This window comes from Harpia harpyja, chromosome 17, assembly GCF_026419915.1.
Source record: "Harpia harpyja isolate bHarHar1 chromosome 17, bHarHar1 primary haplotype, whole genome shotgun sequence".
Lineage (NCBI taxonomy): Eukaryota > Metazoa > Chordata > Aves > Accipitriformes > Accipitridae > Harpia > Harpia harpyja.
The window spans coordinates 26,784,300-26,803,764 of NC_068956.1; the positions used below are offsets into that span (position 1 = coordinate 26,784,300).

Below are 19,465 nucleotides of genomic sequence, written 5' to 3' on the forward strand. Positions count from 1 at the left end.
GAGGATGGAACAAAGCAGGTTGAATTGCAAATTAGAGAGAGGGGTTTGGACGAAGGACTCTGCTCATGTATTGGTTTTGTGGAACAAGATAAAGCAACAAAACTTGGTTGTTTGAGGGAATGCTGTCAGTCTCCTACTTCAGCATTTACATGGCCTCTGCATTTTGTTTCTTTATATGTCCTAGCTAAATAGAATATTTCTTGGAGACCTGGTTTTCAAACACCATCACTCCATTTTTCCCCCCTTGCACTGTTCTACAGTTGATACCAAATGGATCCAGCCACAGGATACAGTCTGAAAGAAGCCCCTATTCTAATGTACTGCATGCAGTCGAGGGATTTGCACTGGTTCTGCTGTGTAGTTTCCAGGTTGCTACACGTAAACTAGCTGTTTTAATCCTCAGAGAGATCCGTGCTTTATTCCTGGCCCTTGGCCAGGCAGAGGTATGATTTTCCTTTTCTGGAACTTTGAATTAAAATTTTCTAAAGATAAAGCTCAAAACTGCTATTACAGTTGCTTTTAAGATAATTGCTGTGGTGTAGCAGGTATGCACTTAGTTTTTAAAAAAGCATTTGGTCTGAGTTTACCATTTCTATTTGCCTTAGCACTGCGAACCTTTCTGTGTAGTCAACAATGTAACATTAATAACTGTACCCTCTACAAGAATTTGAAGGGAAACATGTATAGCAACTTAATATTTTCTCTTGGCATGATGTGAATGTAAAAGACGCTGTAAAACCTTTTTTTTACTGCTTGGATCATTTTTGTATTGTCAGGATTATAAATTTCTGGAAATTAAACTCATTCCTGTAACATACCATTTTGTGAAAAAACACAGCATAGGACACATTTAAGATTATTCACATACATTTTCCTTGTATAGTAAAGACCTCTAAGTCTTTTTTATGGTTATAGAAATACGGAGAGTCATGTGTGTTGGCGGTCACAGCTCAGTGAGCCATCTAAATGCCTAAGAACACAAATACGTGTGTTCATGGCAAAGGAATGCTTTAATAAACAGTAAGCTAATTTTCAGTGTTTTGATACCAGCTATCCAAAGTCATTTGGGATTTTCTGATACGTGCTTTTGTTTGGTAAGCAGTGAGCTACAGCCACAAATTAACTTCATTTCAAACCACAGCCTGGACTTGGTTCTGAGCTTAATATGAAAAAGACAAAATACACCCATCATTACCAATTAATTTTTTTAGCCATTTTAGATTCATGTCACAATTTTTAGGTGGTTCTATTTCCTATATCAGAAAAATAAGAAGGGAAATAATTTGGTCAGTAGAGCAGTTAACTTTTCTTCTCTGTGTTATGCAGGATGATGACAGGCCTATGATTGATGTCATGGATCAATTGAGTTCTTCTATTCTTGAAAGTTTTATTCATGTGGCTGTTTCAGATTCAGTAAGTACTACTTTACTGTTGCTGCTATTGTTTACATAGCACATGGACATAACAAATATCAGACATGAAATACTAAAAATAAAGCTGCTAGAAATCAAAGAAATCATACAGCTTTAAGGCTCCAGGCATCTACCCAAGAGCTCCAAAGCTCCACAATGTCCCAGACAATCTGTTCCATGAAAAAAATCACATTATGGATATAGAAGATACTACCTATAGAAAAAAAAATTATAACAAAATTTATAAACAAAGCTACCTAGATTCTGGACCTGTGACCTGCATCCAAAAAAACCATTGAGAAAGTCTTATTTCCAGCACCACCTAATGCTTGGGGTGCTTGGAAGTTACTCACTGCTATCATCTGTTCCAGAAGGGAATAAGCTGTAGCTCCCTTGTATGCTCAGAAGGGGCCCTTCCTGCACACCTAAGCCTGAGCTCTAGAGTAATTCACAGCTGAGGTGAATCCCTGCTTTTGCTCTCTCATGGGTTTAATGTGCCTGTCGTTCCACCAGAGGAAGCGGAGATGCAGTAAGTATTTTGAATGAAAAAGTATCAGCAGAAGAACTGATACATAGGGCAGCTTGTTTTGCGTACTATCTTAGAGATTAGTGCCCTTGCCCAGAGAGCAGAAACTCTAAGTTTTGGGCACTTTTCAGCCTGGTTAAGTTTAAAGCAACAATCAGTCCTTACCCCATGAGTGCCCTTTCCTGGGGTAGGAAGGGGAGGGAGATGGAACTGGTGGTGAAGTTGGGCCACTGTGCAGCTGAAAACAGGAAAGTTGAGGGATTAGAAACTGAGCAAGCAAGAGACATTCTGACTGTAACCCAGGAATTAGGAAATTCAGCTGAAATAACAGCACCTGGGTTTGGTGTTGCAGTTTCTATAGATGAAGGTTTGGATTTCGTACTTTAATTCTATGTATTAATAATATAGCAAAGCAAATGTGTTGCCTGTGTACCTGGTTTCTGACAAGTACAGCAGGGAGTGGTAGTTCAGTAATTACTTTTGTAGCAGTGGATGCGGGCAACTGTTACATCCTATTTGAGGTCTGATTAGTGAATAATAAGGATGCCAAAATACATGTCTTTAAGTTTTCATTTCGTGAAGTTGTTTCCTTAAGACAAAATTTAAATTACAGTACAGAAATAGTTTGTTGATAGGAGAACCCTACTTGCCACTGAAGGTAGCAGGATTTAAAGTGGATTAAAACTGCTTAGGTGCCTGCTTCAGCCTCTTAATTCCCTACACACATATTCAAATGCCCTGATGAATTCTGAAGAATATTTATTAATAGCAATGGTATTTATCACATTGTCATAGCATGTAGGAGTCTTAATCATGGGCTAAGGCTCTGTCCGGCTGTTCAGACAATGAACATAAGGACAGTCTGTAGCTATTAAGACTGCAGCGTCATACAAGAGACAATGGATGGGTGCAGGCAGCAAGGAGAGAGAATAGAGTAACAATGAGATTATATTGGTTAGCATAATCATTAGTTATTGTAGAGTTTAATGGCAAGTTATTGTGCCTATCGCAGTAAATAGGAGCTTTAAGGAAGAACCGGAGGGGAAATAATGAGGTAGCTCTTATGAGCATTTGTGAAAAGCTCCTTCTGAGTGAAAGGGCAATGTGATGGGAAGCATAAAAGTGTTGCTTTAAAAAATCCAACAGAAGTTGGCCATGGAGCTTGAAAATAAAGACAAGTACTGAGGGGAAACATGGCAGGGAATAAATGACTGTCACTGTGATTTTTTGTCTTTTCTCTCTGTAGACAGCAATCCCATTAACACACAGCGTGGATTTGCAGTGGCTGGTGGAATGGAATGCTGTCCTAGTAAATAGCCATTATGATGTGAAAAGTCCTTCCCATGTCTGGATATTTGCACAGTCCGTTAAAGACCCATGGGTTCTTTGCCTCTTCAGTTTTCTGAGGCAGGAGAATTTACCAAAACATTGTCCTACAGCTCTCAGTTATGCTTGGCCATACGCTTTCACGAGGCTACAGCTGATAATGCCTCTTGTGGATCCAAAGTAAGTGGCAATCTGCATTTAACTTTCATTTTTATGGGTTATGTGATTTTAATACAAGCTTTTTTTAGTCTCATGTTTCAGTATCAGTCCATAAGTCCTGCAAGGTACTACCCAGCCACTCAGTTTTGAGTTTCAAAATGGCAGCTTGTAAGGTAGAAGACTCTTAGTTTTCTACCTTCATTGATCTTTCCCATGTATCATGTCATGTTGAATTGCAGCTGGTGGATATGTAGCATGTTTTATTCCCTTTTAAAATATTTTGAGATACTGTGTAATTAAGACTGGGAAATTATTTTAATAATTTTAATTTATTTTTAAATTCTAGTATTCCTGTTAATGCAAAGAAAACAAGTACTGCAAGCAGTGGAGACAACTATGTTACTTTGTGGAGAAACTATCTTATTCTCTGTTTTGGAGTAGCAAAACCCAGTATTATGAGCCCAGGACACTTGCGTGCTTCAACACCAGAGATCATGGCTACCACTCCTGATGGAACAGTGAACTACGATAATAAGGTGATGCATCCTTTTTCAAACAAATTATTTATTTAGGAGAGTTTTAAACTGCATCTACATCTATGCAAAATCATATCCTGATGAAAGTATTTCAGTTAGCGGAATATTTTGATATATGCAAACTGCTTGAGGCACATAATTAAACAGTTAAAACATCTATATAATCTGTATCAACATGATGTGTCAATAAATATTTGGCAAAAGCCATGGCATTTTCAAAATACTACTTTTTTTTTGCATTCTGGGTCATGTATATTCAAAATATGGAAGTTCTGGCCATATGTGTTGAAGTGAACTTTAGTTTGTCATCCCCTTTCTTTCCTTGTAGAGCACTCCAATTTGTAAACTTAGAACGTTATTAAGCAATAAGGCAAATTTCTGAATAAGCATTGTACTGTCAGACATGAAGGAATATTATATGAAATACAGTTTCAAGTAGTAGCAACCTGAGAGGAGCAGTAGCTCCACAAATGCAATTACTGGAATATTTTAATGAAAGAACAAATTAAGTAAATGAAAATAATCTGAATGAAAGCAAAGAGATTTCCCAGATGTATTTATTTGTTAGGCCTTATTGAGATGATTGTGATATAGTGGACATCCAGTTAGACTCGTGCATTGAAACCCATAATTGTAAAATCATTTCAGCATGTTTTTAAAATACATATTTATTCTTGGACAATGTTTTTTTGTAAAAAAATTATATTTACTCAATATTGATAATCCTGACAATTAAATTTCAATAATTTCTTAATATATTTTAGGCTATTGGAACTCCATCTGTTGGAGTCTTACTAAAGCAGCTAGTGCCTTTGATGAGACTTGAAAGCATAGAAATAACAGAATCACTTGTATTAGGATTTGGAAGAACAAATTCCCTTGTTTTCAGGTACTTCCCCACTTATTATATTCTCGATTATTTGCCTCTAATCCAAATGCATTATTTTTGTTGTCATTTAAATATACTCAAATTTTTATTTGCACTTTAGACATTTGTTCTTATATATTGAATAAAGTATTGATGCTTTTCAGAGGAGAATAGATTTTGTTTACAAAGTGTTTTTTTTTAATTTAGGGAATTAGTAGAAGAACTTCACCCACTAATGAAAGAAGCCCTAGAAAGAAGACCAGAGGTTAGTTGCAGAAATTAAATGTACTAGTTTGTTTAAACTGCAAAATTAATTTAAAAGTAGTAATTCTGTCTCTTTGAAATACAAAGATATTCTTTTGTACTAAGTAACAAGTTAAGGTCTGTGTGCAACAAGAATTTTATTAATTGCGCATAAGAACATAACTTAAAACAATTCCATTAAACCCTAGTTTAAATTAAATTCTATCAGTGATACAAAACATACATTGTAGAAAAATTTCCAGTCAAATATGGAACCTCCTCATATGGAACTCAGATATATTGGAAATCCACTTTCAATATCTAGGAAAAATACCTTGTAACACAGCTCGGCTAGAAGCACATTTCACAGCAGTGTTCAGATGTGCTTTTTATTTGCAGGGTAGGCAGAGTCATCTATTTCAACTTCAGTCAACTACATTTTTTCATTCTAAATAAAACAGGTTAACTGACAAATTCATCAGTGTTTTCACCTTCCTTATAGTACTCTCTTTTGTTATAATGGAAAGTAGTGCTAGAAGGGATTCCAACAGACCATCCGATCTGTCCAAGGGAGGATGAACTAGTCTTGTGTCATTCCTGACATGAATAAGTCTTGTGTCATTCCTGACAGATGTTGTCTAAACTGTTCGTAAAACCACTGGTGGTAAGACTCTGTAGCCTGAGTAAGCACTTTAGTCACAGGATGTGTCTATGCGGCTAGATGGGAACGCCATGGGGAGAGCCTAAGTACTGGACCTGAGCTGCCGTTCTGCTCAATTTTCTCTCCCTGGCTCAGTTTTGGACCATTCCAGCTGGCTCCAAGATGCAAATCTGAGATGGCTCTGGAGGTAGCTCCCTCCCAGGAATAAGCCCCGGAAGGCACCAAGCCACCAGACACAGTCCTCCAAACCACCCCAGCTGCTTTTGCTCCGCTCTGCTTCCCCTCATCCCCTGCCTCCCTGTGTGCAGCAGGCTACAGGCCAAGTTGCAAAACCACTGCAGCACAGCCCTCAGGTTAGAGCTGGCAGTCTGGGATAAGAAAAAAAAGCAGCGATAATGCCTGGGGCCAGAAAAGCATTGCATGAGTCCCTCTAGGCAACATGGACATAGCCAGCCTTCCTGAGGTCTTCTGGAACAGTGTGAATAGGAGGCAGCCTGTACTACTCGACTTTAGGGCCATGAACACTCCCTGCCTCGGTTTACCAGTGTAGACACAGCCATTTTGTCCATGCAGCTCTGCTGAGAAGTCTGCACGGCTGCGTACAGAAAGCGATGTTGTCGCATTAATACTGTCCTCTGCCCGGGCTTGTTCACCTGGTCCTCAAGCAATTTCAAACTGTGTGTTCACTACTCTGTCCTCCACAGCGGTTTCAATAAGGTATCATCGTGGTGACCTGCTGTGCTGTCCCCGTCTGCCAAGTCATAGTCTTTGGTGCAGAAGCCATGCAGAAAATGGTGGTCAGGAAGAAGTTAAATCATTAATAGGTGGACAGAGGCTCTCAGCTGTGCCCAGTATGGAAATAAACAAAAATTAATTCACTTGGCGGGTACTTCATTCATGTTAAGTTTTATGTGGACAAGTCTTAATAATTCTGCGTCTGGCAGACATCCACTACCATTTCCACTCTGTGTTGCTTCACACCTCAATTCACTTTTGTGCCTTCCGTCCCCATGAAGTCATTGATTTGAAGGTCACTTGTTTTGATACTGGGCAGAAGTGGATTAATACACATTAGTGCAGCCACTTGCCTCTGCATTTCTGCCCGTGCACCACTGAGGACAATTTAGACTTGAAGGGCCTTTTCTGGAGACATACATATCCAGTCTACCCTCAGGAAAGGAATCGTGAGAATGCAGAGGTTTGCAGTATGCTCTAAGAGCAAATTTAGCACGTGGAAATGTCCGTAGAGGTATATGAGAACAAGAGACTGCAGTGTTAATTCCTGTATTGCACCTGATATGAAGAACTGGACCACCTTCCTGCAAGCAGTGCCACCAGTAAACCCAGGAGTGACTGTATGGGTTGTGTAGCTGTAGAAAACATGGCAGGCCTCCATGTCGGCAGGCAGGTATCCAACACATCAGAAATAACATCCTTGAACTGACGTATGCTATGGCTAGGAAGAAAATTACCAGCACGGCCAAGAACTGCAGGGGTAAACCAAAATGGACGTTACACAAGATCTGCCATGTGGGCACTTGCCAGATCAGCTTGCCAGATCGCCTCTGACACCGTTGTAGGAGGCAGCTGTGCCTGTTAAGTACTGTGTTACAATAAAACTGCTTTGTTCTCTACGTGTGCTTCCTGGAAGCTTTAAGGTGTAAAGGTAGAAAAACAGCGCTCTGAATAGGACAAATCAAATGGCATAATGATTTGAATGAAACCTTTGGCTAGGGTGGTGCAAACTGCCAGTGCTGGGTCAGAATACCAGGGAATGTTTCCTTTTCCCAAGCATCTGCTACTGGCTGTCGGCAGAGCCAGAGTACTAGGTGAGATAAGCCTTTGATCTGACTCAGTATTGCCATTGTTACATTCTGAAGAGGAAAATTTGAGCTTTCTCCGAGCTTTTCTTGTTCTGACAGCAAATTTCTTTGAGTGCAATAGCAGCTTTTTGACCTTCTCACATTTTTTGCTTAGTGGAGATGCAGGGTACAAAGAAGTCAATTTAGCCCTTCAGCAAAGAACAGGCCGTGTTGCATTCACATCTTTCAAGGCAAGATAGAAGAGAGAAAGGACAGCTTTCTAGAAGATAATGAGATACAGTGAACCAGTTAACAACAGTGCAGTCCTGTTCTATGGGAGGAGCATGTTAACGGAGGGTACAACCACTGCTGTCAACACACCCAAGACTGTACTAGAGCGGTGTCTGCTAGGAGCTAACTAACTTGAATATGGGTGATCATGTAGCTGCAGCATTGCCAAGTTCAAGAATGGCTAATCACTAAACTATTTTCCTGGGGTCTGGATATCTGTTCCGCACTTTACAATGCTTCCAGCACCCAGTGTAGATAGTGTTAAGCTAACATGAATATTTCTGCTACCAGAAGATAGCATGGGTTTTGGCACAGGAACCTTGAATATTAATTAATTAATTAATTAATCAAGAATCATTACAAAGACAAGAATTTGATCATATTTAATTCAGTGTTGATGCATAAGCACACTGTTATGATGAAATATCCAAAAGCAATCAAGTTCCTTCATGAAGAAAATGCCTGAACTGGAATTCTTAAATCTCACTACTGTACTGACATTTCTGAAGTTACTACTTCTTAATGTATGCACCTATGCATATAAAAAATGGTTGTTTTTTTAAATTCCAAGAACAAGAAACGTCGAGAACGCCGAGATCTACTAAGACTGCAGTTACTGCGAATTTTTGAACTACTTGCTGATGCTGGTGTTATAAGCGACAGGTAGGACTATCGCTCATCATAAATACAGATCTCTAAGTGAAATAATTTTCAGTATCTGCAACAGTGAGTTTATGTCAGTATGTTCTTTGAAGAATTGTGTAATCTATCGGATATGGAGAGATTTTTATGCATTTCTTCAGAAAGCTGTAGTATAACTACACTGTCACCCTGTATTAACGTACAACTTTCCTTTATGCTAGTACAAATGGAGCCTTAGAAAGAGATACGTTAGCCCTTGGAGCCTTGTTCTTAGAGTATGTTGATCTGACTCGCATGCTTCTGGAGGCTGAAAATGATAAGGAAGTTGAAATCCTTAAGGATATGAGAGCACATTTCAGTGCAATGATTGCCAACTTGATTCAGTGTGTGCCAGGTATGGTGCTAAATTATCTCATCATACTATGAAATTTCATTTAATATATGTATTGGAAAAGTAACTTTTTATTTCTTTTTTTTTTCTGTGCTTTTTTCACTGCTTCTGAATTGTCATATAACGAATGTAAAGGGGAATGTGGACAAAAATGTGTTTGAAAGTCTATTAAGAGTCAAATAAAAACCAGTAAAGCTTGATGAAGTATTTAATATTCATATATAAGAATCACCTCTTTAAAAGCCCAGCAAAGAAATTGTCTGTGATCTCTAGGGACTCCAGATTTCTTTGACATAAGGCCTTATTTTCTTCCCTTTGACTTTATTGCCAGACTTTTCATAAACTCAGGCAGGCCTTGAAGCATATAGGTAGGTGCAGAAAATGTACAATATTGAATGTAGTGAAAAACTTGCCTGAGGTGTTGAGGCTGTATCCCATGTTACCTGACTCCAGTTGTATAGCAAAGATTTCTTCAATTGATTTCATGCTTTTTATATATTGCAAGATCACTTCAGAAATGTAATTACATTAGCAAAAAATAAAGAAAAAGTCTGCTTTAAAGGCCTCAGTGTAATTACTGGAAGATAAGGTCTGGAGTTTACTCAGTCTGTGCAAATCTGCTATCTCTGGATCATTTAGGACAGGACATAGCAGCATTGGTAGCAACAAATACAAAAGAATTCAAAAGAGTAAAGTAAGGGAATAAATAATGGGCAATGCTTTCATGTAAGTTTCCAGTGTGCATATTTTGTCAAAGTTGTGTAATTGCTTTCAGCTATAAAATAAATAAAAATTGTGTAATAGTTGAACAAAATGAGGAAAAAATGGCATCCCTGCAATTCTCATTTAAGGCAGTAAAAAAACTTGTTTGAACTGAGTGGTGTCAAGTTCTTAGCTGCTGATAACAAACAAAATACTGAATTTCTTTCCTTTATTCCTCTCCTAAATGAAGCTCATTAACAATACAGAATTTCTCTAGTAGTTACTTTGTCACAAGTATTTGGAAAGGCCTTCCTCTTTGCATTCATTCTCATGTTCTATGAGGCACAAAACCAATGTCTGCATGTTAATGTGAATTTTCCACAATGAAACAGCCATGTTGTATATTTTTAGAGAATACAATAATATCAGATGCATTTCAGTAATTCAGAGATGTATTTTCTGCTAACAAGACAGCTTTAAAATATATCAATAACTAACAAAGCCATAACATTTAACTCCTATCAAACAAATGTTTATTGTGTCAACATCTATCATCTTTAGCCACTGTTCATATTGATTTGCATTAGTATTGTCTAGTTAGACTTTGTTGGCTTCCAGCACAGCTTCTAGGTGAAAAATAATTGGCCAGTAGCATTTTGCCAGTCTCTTTAATAAACATAGTACCGCATCTGCCATCATGTTTTGCTTAGGGGAATTAAAACTATTGTTTAAAAGATTTCTCTTTTTTTTCTCCACGTGGTTAAGAATTCATAGATATTTTTCATTTGCTCAGGTAATTTAGCTGTTCAGAAAATATTCCACATCTTTGTCGTAAACAAACAGGCACCAAGTTTCTTTTATTTCTTGTCCCTACCTATTACTGTATTAGAATAAGACATATATATTTTTTGGGCTTGCATTTAAAGGATTGGAAAAAACAAGTAAATATTTGCCACTAAAGGAATGCAAGAGGCAGTGAAAAGCCTGATTCTATAATTAGTTTCTTGCATGCTGTTTCTGAAGTCAGATGTACATGTTTGTCTAACGACACATTAATTCAGAACTGAAGGTTCTTAGAAATACAGTGCATCTTACTTCATTAGATTGTTAAAAGGAACTTAGATACTTTCGAGTAAGTGTATATTGAACATTTAAGAAAAACTCCCTTTTTGTAGAAATTTGAAATTGATGTCATCACCTCTGCCACATGAATGCGTATTTAACATTAACAAATCACAGCTATTTCTGTTTCTGTTCACTTAGTTCACCACAGGAGATTTCTCTTCCCTCAACAGAGCTTGAGGCATCACCTGTTCATCTTATTCAGCCAGTGGGCAGGACCTTTCAGTATTATGTTCACACCACTGGACCGTTACAGTGATAGAAATCATCAGATTACAAGATACCAGTATTGTGCATTAAAGGTATTAAAGTTTCACTGTCAAAATCAGTAACAGCAATTTTCCAGTCAAAATACAAGTAACTGTGAGGTTTATTTCCTTTTATTTCACAGACGTTTGAATTGACATACTTGATGCAAACTTGTATACTCATATGTATATGTACAGTGGTGTCATAGAATGTAGCAGTATGAGCCACTGGAGTTACGCATTTGCTTCTTTGTAGACAGTTTTCAAGGCTAATTATTTGCAAAACCAGAATGCATTTTAAAATTTTACTTAGCTGTTAATTAACAGGTTTTCAGATTCAGTGAGAGGATCTTAGGCTCTGCAATTAAATATAGTACCAATTCAGTATCACACACACATCTGAGGACTGTCTCCCACGCTCGCCTGGGGACATGCTCAATAATAATAAAATACTTCTGTGGCAAAACCAGTTGCAACTCCCCCACATAAGTAAGCTGGGAAAATAATAGCTTATGTAGTTATATAAGATGCATCGCTTGGTGTAAAACAGTTTTAATTTTTGCAGAAAGATGCTGTTGAAACATCTGTGTACTTTAATTGTTTTTGTAGTTTGATTTGTGAAGACTGGGTAAAATGACAAAATGTATCTTGAAGAATGGGGAAACTGGGCTATAGTATTCCTTCCAAAATGCTTAAACTGAGCATTATCTTGAATCCAGTAACATCTATAGCAACATAATTATTGAATTCTAGCAGAATCAGCTGTTAGCATTTTCACCATAGTTCCCTCAAAAAGAAGAACAAGTGGCAGTCCTGTTAGCCTGGATCTGGGCTCAATTCATTCTGGAAGGTTCACTCTTGTTACTTTTTTGTGTAACTAAAGTTTCTTGTGTTTTTAGGCCATGTCAGCTGTGCTCTGCTGTGGACCTGTATTTGATAATGTTGGTCTTTCCCCTGATGGATATCTTTACAAATGGCTTGATAACATTCTGGCTTGTCAAGATTTACGTGTAAGTACTCACGAAAATGCAACACTGATGAATAATTTTAATCTCTGTACTGGGTGAGTAAAGAGTTTGTGACTGTAAGAACTGTGACTGTGAGAACTATGACTGTATATGTTCTAATTCGAGTGGGAAACAATAGCTTTATGCAAGGTTCTAATACAAAAGTGTAATTAATTTAAAAGCATTTAAACAGTAAAAGAATTACTATTCCTGAAAATATAATGTAGGTAAATAATAAGCTAAAAAAATTGCCTTATGGCTCAGTGTTGCTTGTAACAGAAATTTAGGCTTTTCATCTGCTGAAAAAGAAAGGTTAAAAATGGCACAAGCTCAAAAATATTTGTATTTCTATTTGGAGTACTTCCACCCACCTGCTTCAAGTTTCTGTGGAATAAGAATGTAAAATCCCTTCCTGCTTGGTAACATAGATGCTGGTGAAACAAATCTGAGTGAAAGTGAGTGGGTAGATTTTCCAAAGAAGTCAAGAGCATAAATGATTCAGGAGAGGAAAGAAATAATTTTTTTTTCTTTTTAAAGAACATGTATGTAACAGACTATTCTTGCAATTTTTTCTTCCATTTCTATGAAGATGGGTTTTGACTTTGTAACTACCTAGTTGTATTTCTGTATTTATAGCTGATTGGACTATCTCTTTGATTAAGGAGGAGTAGATTGGTGATTTACATCAAGTGGAGAGAGAGAACAATGATCTTTCCCTTTGTGGTATCTTGCACTTTGACCTGCTGTTCTCCCTAAAAGTCTCATACCAGCACAGGTGACTGTGATTGCTAAAAAATACAGACAGCAAAACCTAAAGGCTTGGGTTGCAGCTAGAGGATACAGGCTGTACAAATGGTAATTGATTAGGAAACAAAAGGTTGGACAAATTAGAAGGAAGAAGGGATAGCTACAGAGAAAATCTTTCAGAAATTAGATAAGATTTTTGAATGTTGGTAGGGATGGAGCTATAAAGATATGTGTAAGTGATATGTATAGTTGAAATTCTTATGGATATGGGAAGAAAACACACAGAACAAGAGACAGGAAGAGTTACACTTTTCCTCCTGACAAGTTTTCATTATCATCAACAAATATTATATCACCATGTCTAATTGATCATTAGTATATACCACTCATAACATAACTGGGGAAAAAGATTATCTTTTTTTAACTTTTCCCCTTGAAATTCAAAATTTGGATATGACAGATGAAATTTCTTTCCCCTAAGCTAATCGCTATAATTCATGATTAATCATTGTAATGAAGGACTGTAACTAAACTGCATTGCCTATACAACTAGTTCAGTTTGAGATGAGAAGGATCCTACCCAGTCCATTATCATCAAATATCATTTGCAGTCTTTACAAGTAGTTACCTATACTTGGTGACAGAATATTAATAGACATTTGTGTTTGGTGTTCCAGTACTGTCCTCTACTGAAGGAACACAAAGGCACAGTCCAAGCCTTAGTTGTGATGTCTTTGTAGTGGTGGTACCAGCATTAGGGGATACAAGGTCTGTAGGGAGAGTTGTTATATTGCTTGATGTAGTTGGATTAAGCAAACAAGTTTTCATACCCCCAGGCTTGCAAAAGGTATTTGTCTTTGCCTTGCTTCTGTGTTAGTCAAAAGAAGGATAAACATGAAAGTGTGTCACTTTATGAAACTCACATGAAGAAGGAAATAAACATTTAACAAATCAGTTAACCGATACAAATGGAAGTTGCCCAAGAACACCTATCAAGTGTCTTAGGTTTTCCAAAGATTCTGCTTTTTTCCGTGCTTAATTTTGGAAACCTCCTTTGAAAATTTATTTCATTCATGTACATACAATTTTCTTTCAAGTGAGGAGTATTGAAAACTGAGTCACATTTCAACTCTGCCATCCCTAAACTAAATTTATGATAAATATTCTGATTTCTTTTTACTTATTTTGAATACTCTGTTTTCCCCTTGTTTTGCCTATGTCACTCTAAGAATTGTAGAGAATGAACATATCTGATCTCACCCATCATATTTTGACATGTATTTATGTGCTCAGGTTCATCAGCTTGGCTGTGAAGTTGTAGTCCTGTTGCTAGAACTGAATCCTGATCAAATCAATCTCTTCAACTGGGCTATAGATCGATGTTATACTGGATCATACCAGCTTGCCTCTGGATGTTTCAAAGCCATTGCAACTGTGTGTGGAAGCAGGTATTAATTAATCTATTAATCTACACTTTCAAATGTAAAGAAAACTGGAGGTTCGGCTTGGGTTGTAAAGAATTATTAGTCACACTCTTACGTTCTGAGAGAATATTCTCTCAGACAATTCTTGGGGACTGTATCACTCTGTTTCTGTGATTCTGAAAACAAAGTGATGTGCTTGGTAGAAGATGCTCTTACTATATGTATATTTGAAATCTGTGAAATTTGCTCAGGAAGATAACAAAATAACCACAACACTTTACTTTGAACTTAGGTCATAAATCTAGTTTCAAAAGATTTGGCAATGTTTTTAATTTATTTTATAGAAGGAAAATTGTTTTAAATATTATTAGCTTGAAAGACATTATTTTGTTCTTTTCTAAGTGGCTTTCATTTGATTTGGTTACCAGTTCCTTTTCTGTAGGCTGGTATCATCATTGCTGCTAATGCTAAGCAAGAACAAGCTACATGAAGACACAAATACAAATATTGCTTTTGTGTCAGGCCTTCATAAAAATCTATCCTTTTTCTTTTTTTAGTGTTTTTTCAAGACAAAATTTGTAGAGAAATTCAATGGTAGTCTTAAAAAAAGAAGATAATTTGCATCATATTAAAATAAATCTGAAAATTTTACTCTTGACAAAAAATATTTTGGCAAGATGTCTGATCAGCATAGTTCAATAGAGAAGTACTTGGGATATAGCAAATCCAAACAAGTCAAGTATTTTAGAATTCATCTGTAAAAACTTTTTGTTCTTGCAGGAACAACTAGGTATAGACTGCATTATACTGAGCTTTTAAAAATATGAATGGAATTTTGTGTTTGCAAATCCAGTTATTTTAAGGGGTTTTTTTGTTTAATGAACACATAAACATATAAGGTTTTCAGCCAGTCTTTTTTGCTCGGATTGTGTTACTTATGCCACTGTGTCCTAAAAATTAATCTTTCCCATACCTACAGTAAAAATTGAGAGTATGATCTACATAATTTACTTTGAAGGGAAAGTCCAATTTCTATCAAGTTGAGGATTTTTATTAATATTTGAAAGCCATTAGCAGTTTTTCCTCTATCATCTATCAACACGTATAGAGAGGCTGCTGCTTAAACTACTTGTAAAATGAGCAGTAATGTACCTCATTGCTGATGTCCATCTTTCTACAAAGAAGCTACTTCCCTTAATTTCTTTTTTATTATTATTTTTAAACTTAGAGGAAGGACAAAGAGACCAAGCATAGAGGATGGATTACAGCTAGTATTCGGAATTACCAAGAATGTCCTGTGCCACACTTTTATTTGCCATATTTTTTAACACTAAAATGTCCAGATAGGTACTCTGCAGCCATCCAGGAGCACAGTAGCTCTCATCTAGGATGAGAAACTGATGGTTCACAATTGAATCAGGTGCATTTACAAATCATCATGAGAAAGCAGAAACTTACATAGTGGAAATCCAAATATTGTGACACGGGAATTGCTTTTGTAGCAATATTCTCATTAAGTTAACACTTTAATATGTTTACCCTTAGAATTAATGATGACTTTATAGATAGTAGACTTTTTGAAGCAGTTCTTTGTGTTTACTCATTGAAAACAATTTTGATAGAACTGTCTAACATCTGGGAATGTTCATGTCAGAGATAGTGTCTTTTGTCCAAAGGGACTGTTTTAATTGCAGGTTGGCTTAAGAAGTACTTTATCCCTGGAAATTTTTATGCTACCCATCTTCTCTCATGGGTGTTGGCCTGTTCCATAAACAGTTTATGTTATAAATTAAAAAGAATTGACAGTTATAGACACAGGTATTGTGTTTCTCATTGTGAGTGACTCAGTGCATTCCTAAGCATTAGTCTAAGGTAATTGCAAATAATCCTTTCTTTCTTCCCGTTCACCAGATGGCCCTTTGATCAGGCAGCATGTATTCATTAGAGCTCCCTTTCCCATATTCTGGTGGTAGAACAGAGAAAAGAAAGATGACGTTCTCTGTAGACCATATTACAGAGTAAATCAGAGTGAAAATAATCTGCATTCCTCTCCAACATTCACAGAAATGTACTGTTTATTCTTCTAGGAACTATCCTTTTGATATAGTGACACTTTTAAACTTGGTGCTGTTCAAGGCATCTGACACCAACAGAGAGATTTATGAAATTTCCATGCAACTTATGCAGGCATGTATCACCTACTTTTTTTATCCTCCTATCTTTGGGGTTTTTTGGTGAATTTCTTATAAAGTACTGTTTATTTGCTTTTTAGTTTTGTTTTGAAAATAAACAATTAGTTTTGTCTTGGCTATAAATACTTATGGGAATATTTATATAAAAATGAATGGAAAAATATTAGTTATGGTGTCTTTCAAATTTGGAGAGTATACTCTGAAGCATATATATCATTCTCTGATACCTAAACTTGGAACGCTGATGTTTCCTGAATTAATGAATTTTTATTGTCTCATTACATTATTTTTTTGTCTTTTCTAGATCCTTGAATCAAAGCTTTTTGTTTATTCAAAAAAGGTAGCTGAGCAAAGACCAGGCAGTATATTGTATGGTACACATGGTCCATTGCCACCTCTTTACAGTGTCTCACTTGCCCTTCTTTCATATGAACTAGCAAGGATGTATCCTGAACTTACCCTTCCACTCTTTTCAGGTACCTATATCTATTTGACTTACTAACTACTTTACTTTTTTGTACAAATGGTAGACTGCTAAGATATTTATTTCCACCTGTGAACAGCAATTCTGTTTATAAATTTAGCTTGACCTGTTTTTATTCTGGTTCAGGTCAAATCAGGTTTAGGAATGCAATATATATTTCCTAGAGGTACTTACACAAAGAACAGAATAGCTATTTAAAAACCCTGTTTGGGGACTCTGTGCCACTTGTGTCATCTTAGGGTAACTTTGAAATTACAAGGGCCCTGAATAAGTTAAAGTGACATTGGCAAACTCTACTATAATGGGTTCTCATGTTAAGCATAGTGATTCTTCTTACACATATATTTATATAGATGATACTTGTGAGGATAGAATTCTTCATTTTATATAAACAAGACTTTACCTTTGGGAAGATGGATTGCGTGTGCCTGGTTTTACCAATGTTTCAAATCATTCTGAATGAGTGATCTCTACCTTCTGTTATTTGCCACATCTGCAAGTCTTAGTATCATTTTAATTTTATCAGAAATACATTTTGTCAGGGTTACTGAGAAAAATGTTAAAGAGGCAGACCTGCAGGAGCACCATTCAGATTATGCCCACTCTGAGACCATTCCTGGGAACAATGACATTTTGAGACGTATCTGTCTGTTTTAATCTATCTAATGTGTTGCTCTAGTTTTTAAATAACAGAATGCAATGTCTGTAATCGTGGGAATTCTTACTGGCTCTTAAAATCCCTTTCTGTTGTTTTTAGTCTGTAGGGGCTGGAGGAAGGGTAAAGGAACAATACATCATCCATTTCTCAGTACCCAAGATACCATGAGTTATAAATAACTGGTGTAGGGAATTTCTTATGGCTCATTTATCTTAAAAAAAACAAATGTTATTCATTATTACTGTTACCATCTATTCATGTTGCTGTAGTGGCTGCATCATTTAAAAGAACTCAGATACACAGTCGAAATCAGAGCCCCTTTCTGTACATCTAGAATCATAAGGAGAGAGAACAGTGTATGTCTTGAAGATTTTTAAAAACCAGGCAGCAAGGAAAGAAAGGAAATGTTAACTGTACTGATTTTACAGAAGAATTCTGGTAAAGAGAGCTAATGTGGTTCACCTTGGCAGAAAGCCTGTCACTGTATTTCTTATCCCACATTTTCCAAATCCCTTTCCCTTACAGTGCCAGTTCTTTTTTTATAAACTATATAAAGTGCTGTATACAAGCACTCCTGGACTGGCAGCTGACTATGAATTTTATAGGCCTCCCCACAGCAAATAAGAGTCCTAATATACGCAAGGTGTTTTTGTAAACTCAGTATACTAAGTGCCTTAAGATTTAAACTATAGCTTAGGAACATGGAGGCTGATGGGGCATTTGTAATTCTGCAGAACACTTCTGTACATTTATTGTAGTTCTCCAAAATCTCTTGAAATTCTAGAATAACCGCCAGTAACTGCATTATCCTTCTTCCTCTTTATTGACATCCATTTAACTTAATACATAATATGGCACAGTAACAAGGGGTGACTTTCTGTTTCTAAGCCCAGACTATGTTAGTTATTTTAGACAGAAGACCTGACCAATTGCTTGCTATTACTGAACATTAAATTAATGTTTCTCTTCAGGAAGCTCAAGTACATGTTTTTGTAGGCTTGTGGTTTGCAAGGTAAAAACCATCAGGTGGTCTAACACACATCAGAAATCTGATTTAAACCGTGTATTTAAGGTTTCCTTCATAGACTAACATATCGTCCTTTTCCACTTTTACTATTTTAGAGGTAAGCCAGCGATTTCCAACAACACATCCAAATGGAAGACAGATCATGCTTACCTATCTGCTACCATGGCTTCATAATATTGAACTTGTAGATAACAGACTGCTCCTTCCTGGTTCAAGCCCTACCACTCCAGAAGATGAACTGAAGGACAAGGATGGGGAAATAGCAGTCACAAGTGGACTAAAAGGCAATGGCTGGGGCTCTCCTGAGGCCACCTCACTGGTTCTTAATAATCTCATGTATATGACAGCCAAGGTAAAAAAGCAAAACAAACAAAGAAACCAACCTGTAAAACAATTTCTGAAGTAGTCAAACTTACGTTTCTTAAGCAAAAGGTACTTAGGTTTCTTCCCTCTGATACCAGAAATTTTGCACTGGAACAGTCTATACTGATCAGACGCAACCTTGTTTTTGAAGAAGTTCCTTCACTTTTTCTTTTAAGGACAATGCTAAAACTGTTCTCTTTCAAAACATGAACACAGAAAAGTGTTTTACCCTTTTTAAAAAAACCTTAATAGTGAGAGCATTAAGGATTACTTACAGAGGAACTAAGTTCAGTTCCCTCCTGTATCACCTGCTGGGTTAACGTCTAAGGCAGCAGATGAAAGTGTATTTGGGGGTGAGAATGAGGACCTGGAATTTGTCCTACTGAAGCTCTAGGAAACACTATTCTTTAAGAGAGAGAAAAGGAAAAAACGATTTACATTCTTTTGTAAAAGGGAAGGTATTTTACATCCCAGGTCCTGATAAAGGACCAGGGATTCCTTTTTACCAATTACTTTTTCATGTAAAATGCCTAAGCAGCTGGTGGAGAAGGTACTGGGAATCCATCTTTTCCTTCTCTTTGCTGAGTTGCCGGCTGCTATACTAGCGTGCCGTGCCTGCTCTGGCACTGCTTTT

The 19,465-nt window shown here is 36.8% G+C and overlaps 1 protein-coding gene across 8 annotated transcripts in view; it reads left to right on the forward strand.

The window, feature by feature from the left end:
- Nucleotides 1-19,465, forward strand: part of FRY (FRY microtubule binding protein) — a 253,146-nt gene that overhangs the window by 165,206 nt on the left and 68,475 nt on the right. For all 8 annotated transcript variants that reach the window (XM_052812244.1, XM_052812240.1, XM_052812241.1 and 5 more), the window contains 14 exons: nt 261-443; nt 1,327-1,413; nt 3,185-3,444; nt 3,770-3,959; nt 4,724-4,848; nt 5,035-5,092; nt 8,396-8,487; nt 8,688-8,860; nt 10,823-10,983; nt 11,829-11,939; nt 13,977-14,131; nt 16,195-16,294; nt 16,604-16,775; nt 18,564-18,820. In XM_052812244.1, coding sequence (XP_052668204.1) covers nt 261-443; nt 1,327-1,413; nt 3,185-3,444; nt 3,770-3,959; nt 4,724-4,848; nt 5,035-5,092; nt 8,396-8,487; nt 8,688-8,860; nt 10,823-10,983; nt 11,829-11,939; nt 13,977-14,131; nt 16,195-16,294; nt 16,604-16,775; nt 18,564-18,820 — 2,124 coding nt within the window. The remainder of the gene's footprint in view (nt 1-260; nt 444-1,326; nt 1,414-3,184; nt 3,445-3,769; nt 3,960-4,723; nt 4,849-5,034; nt 5,093-8,395; nt 8,488-8,687; nt 8,861-10,822; nt 10,984-11,828; nt 11,940-13,976; nt 14,132-16,194; nt 16,295-16,603; nt 16,776-18,563; nt 18,821-19,465) is intronic.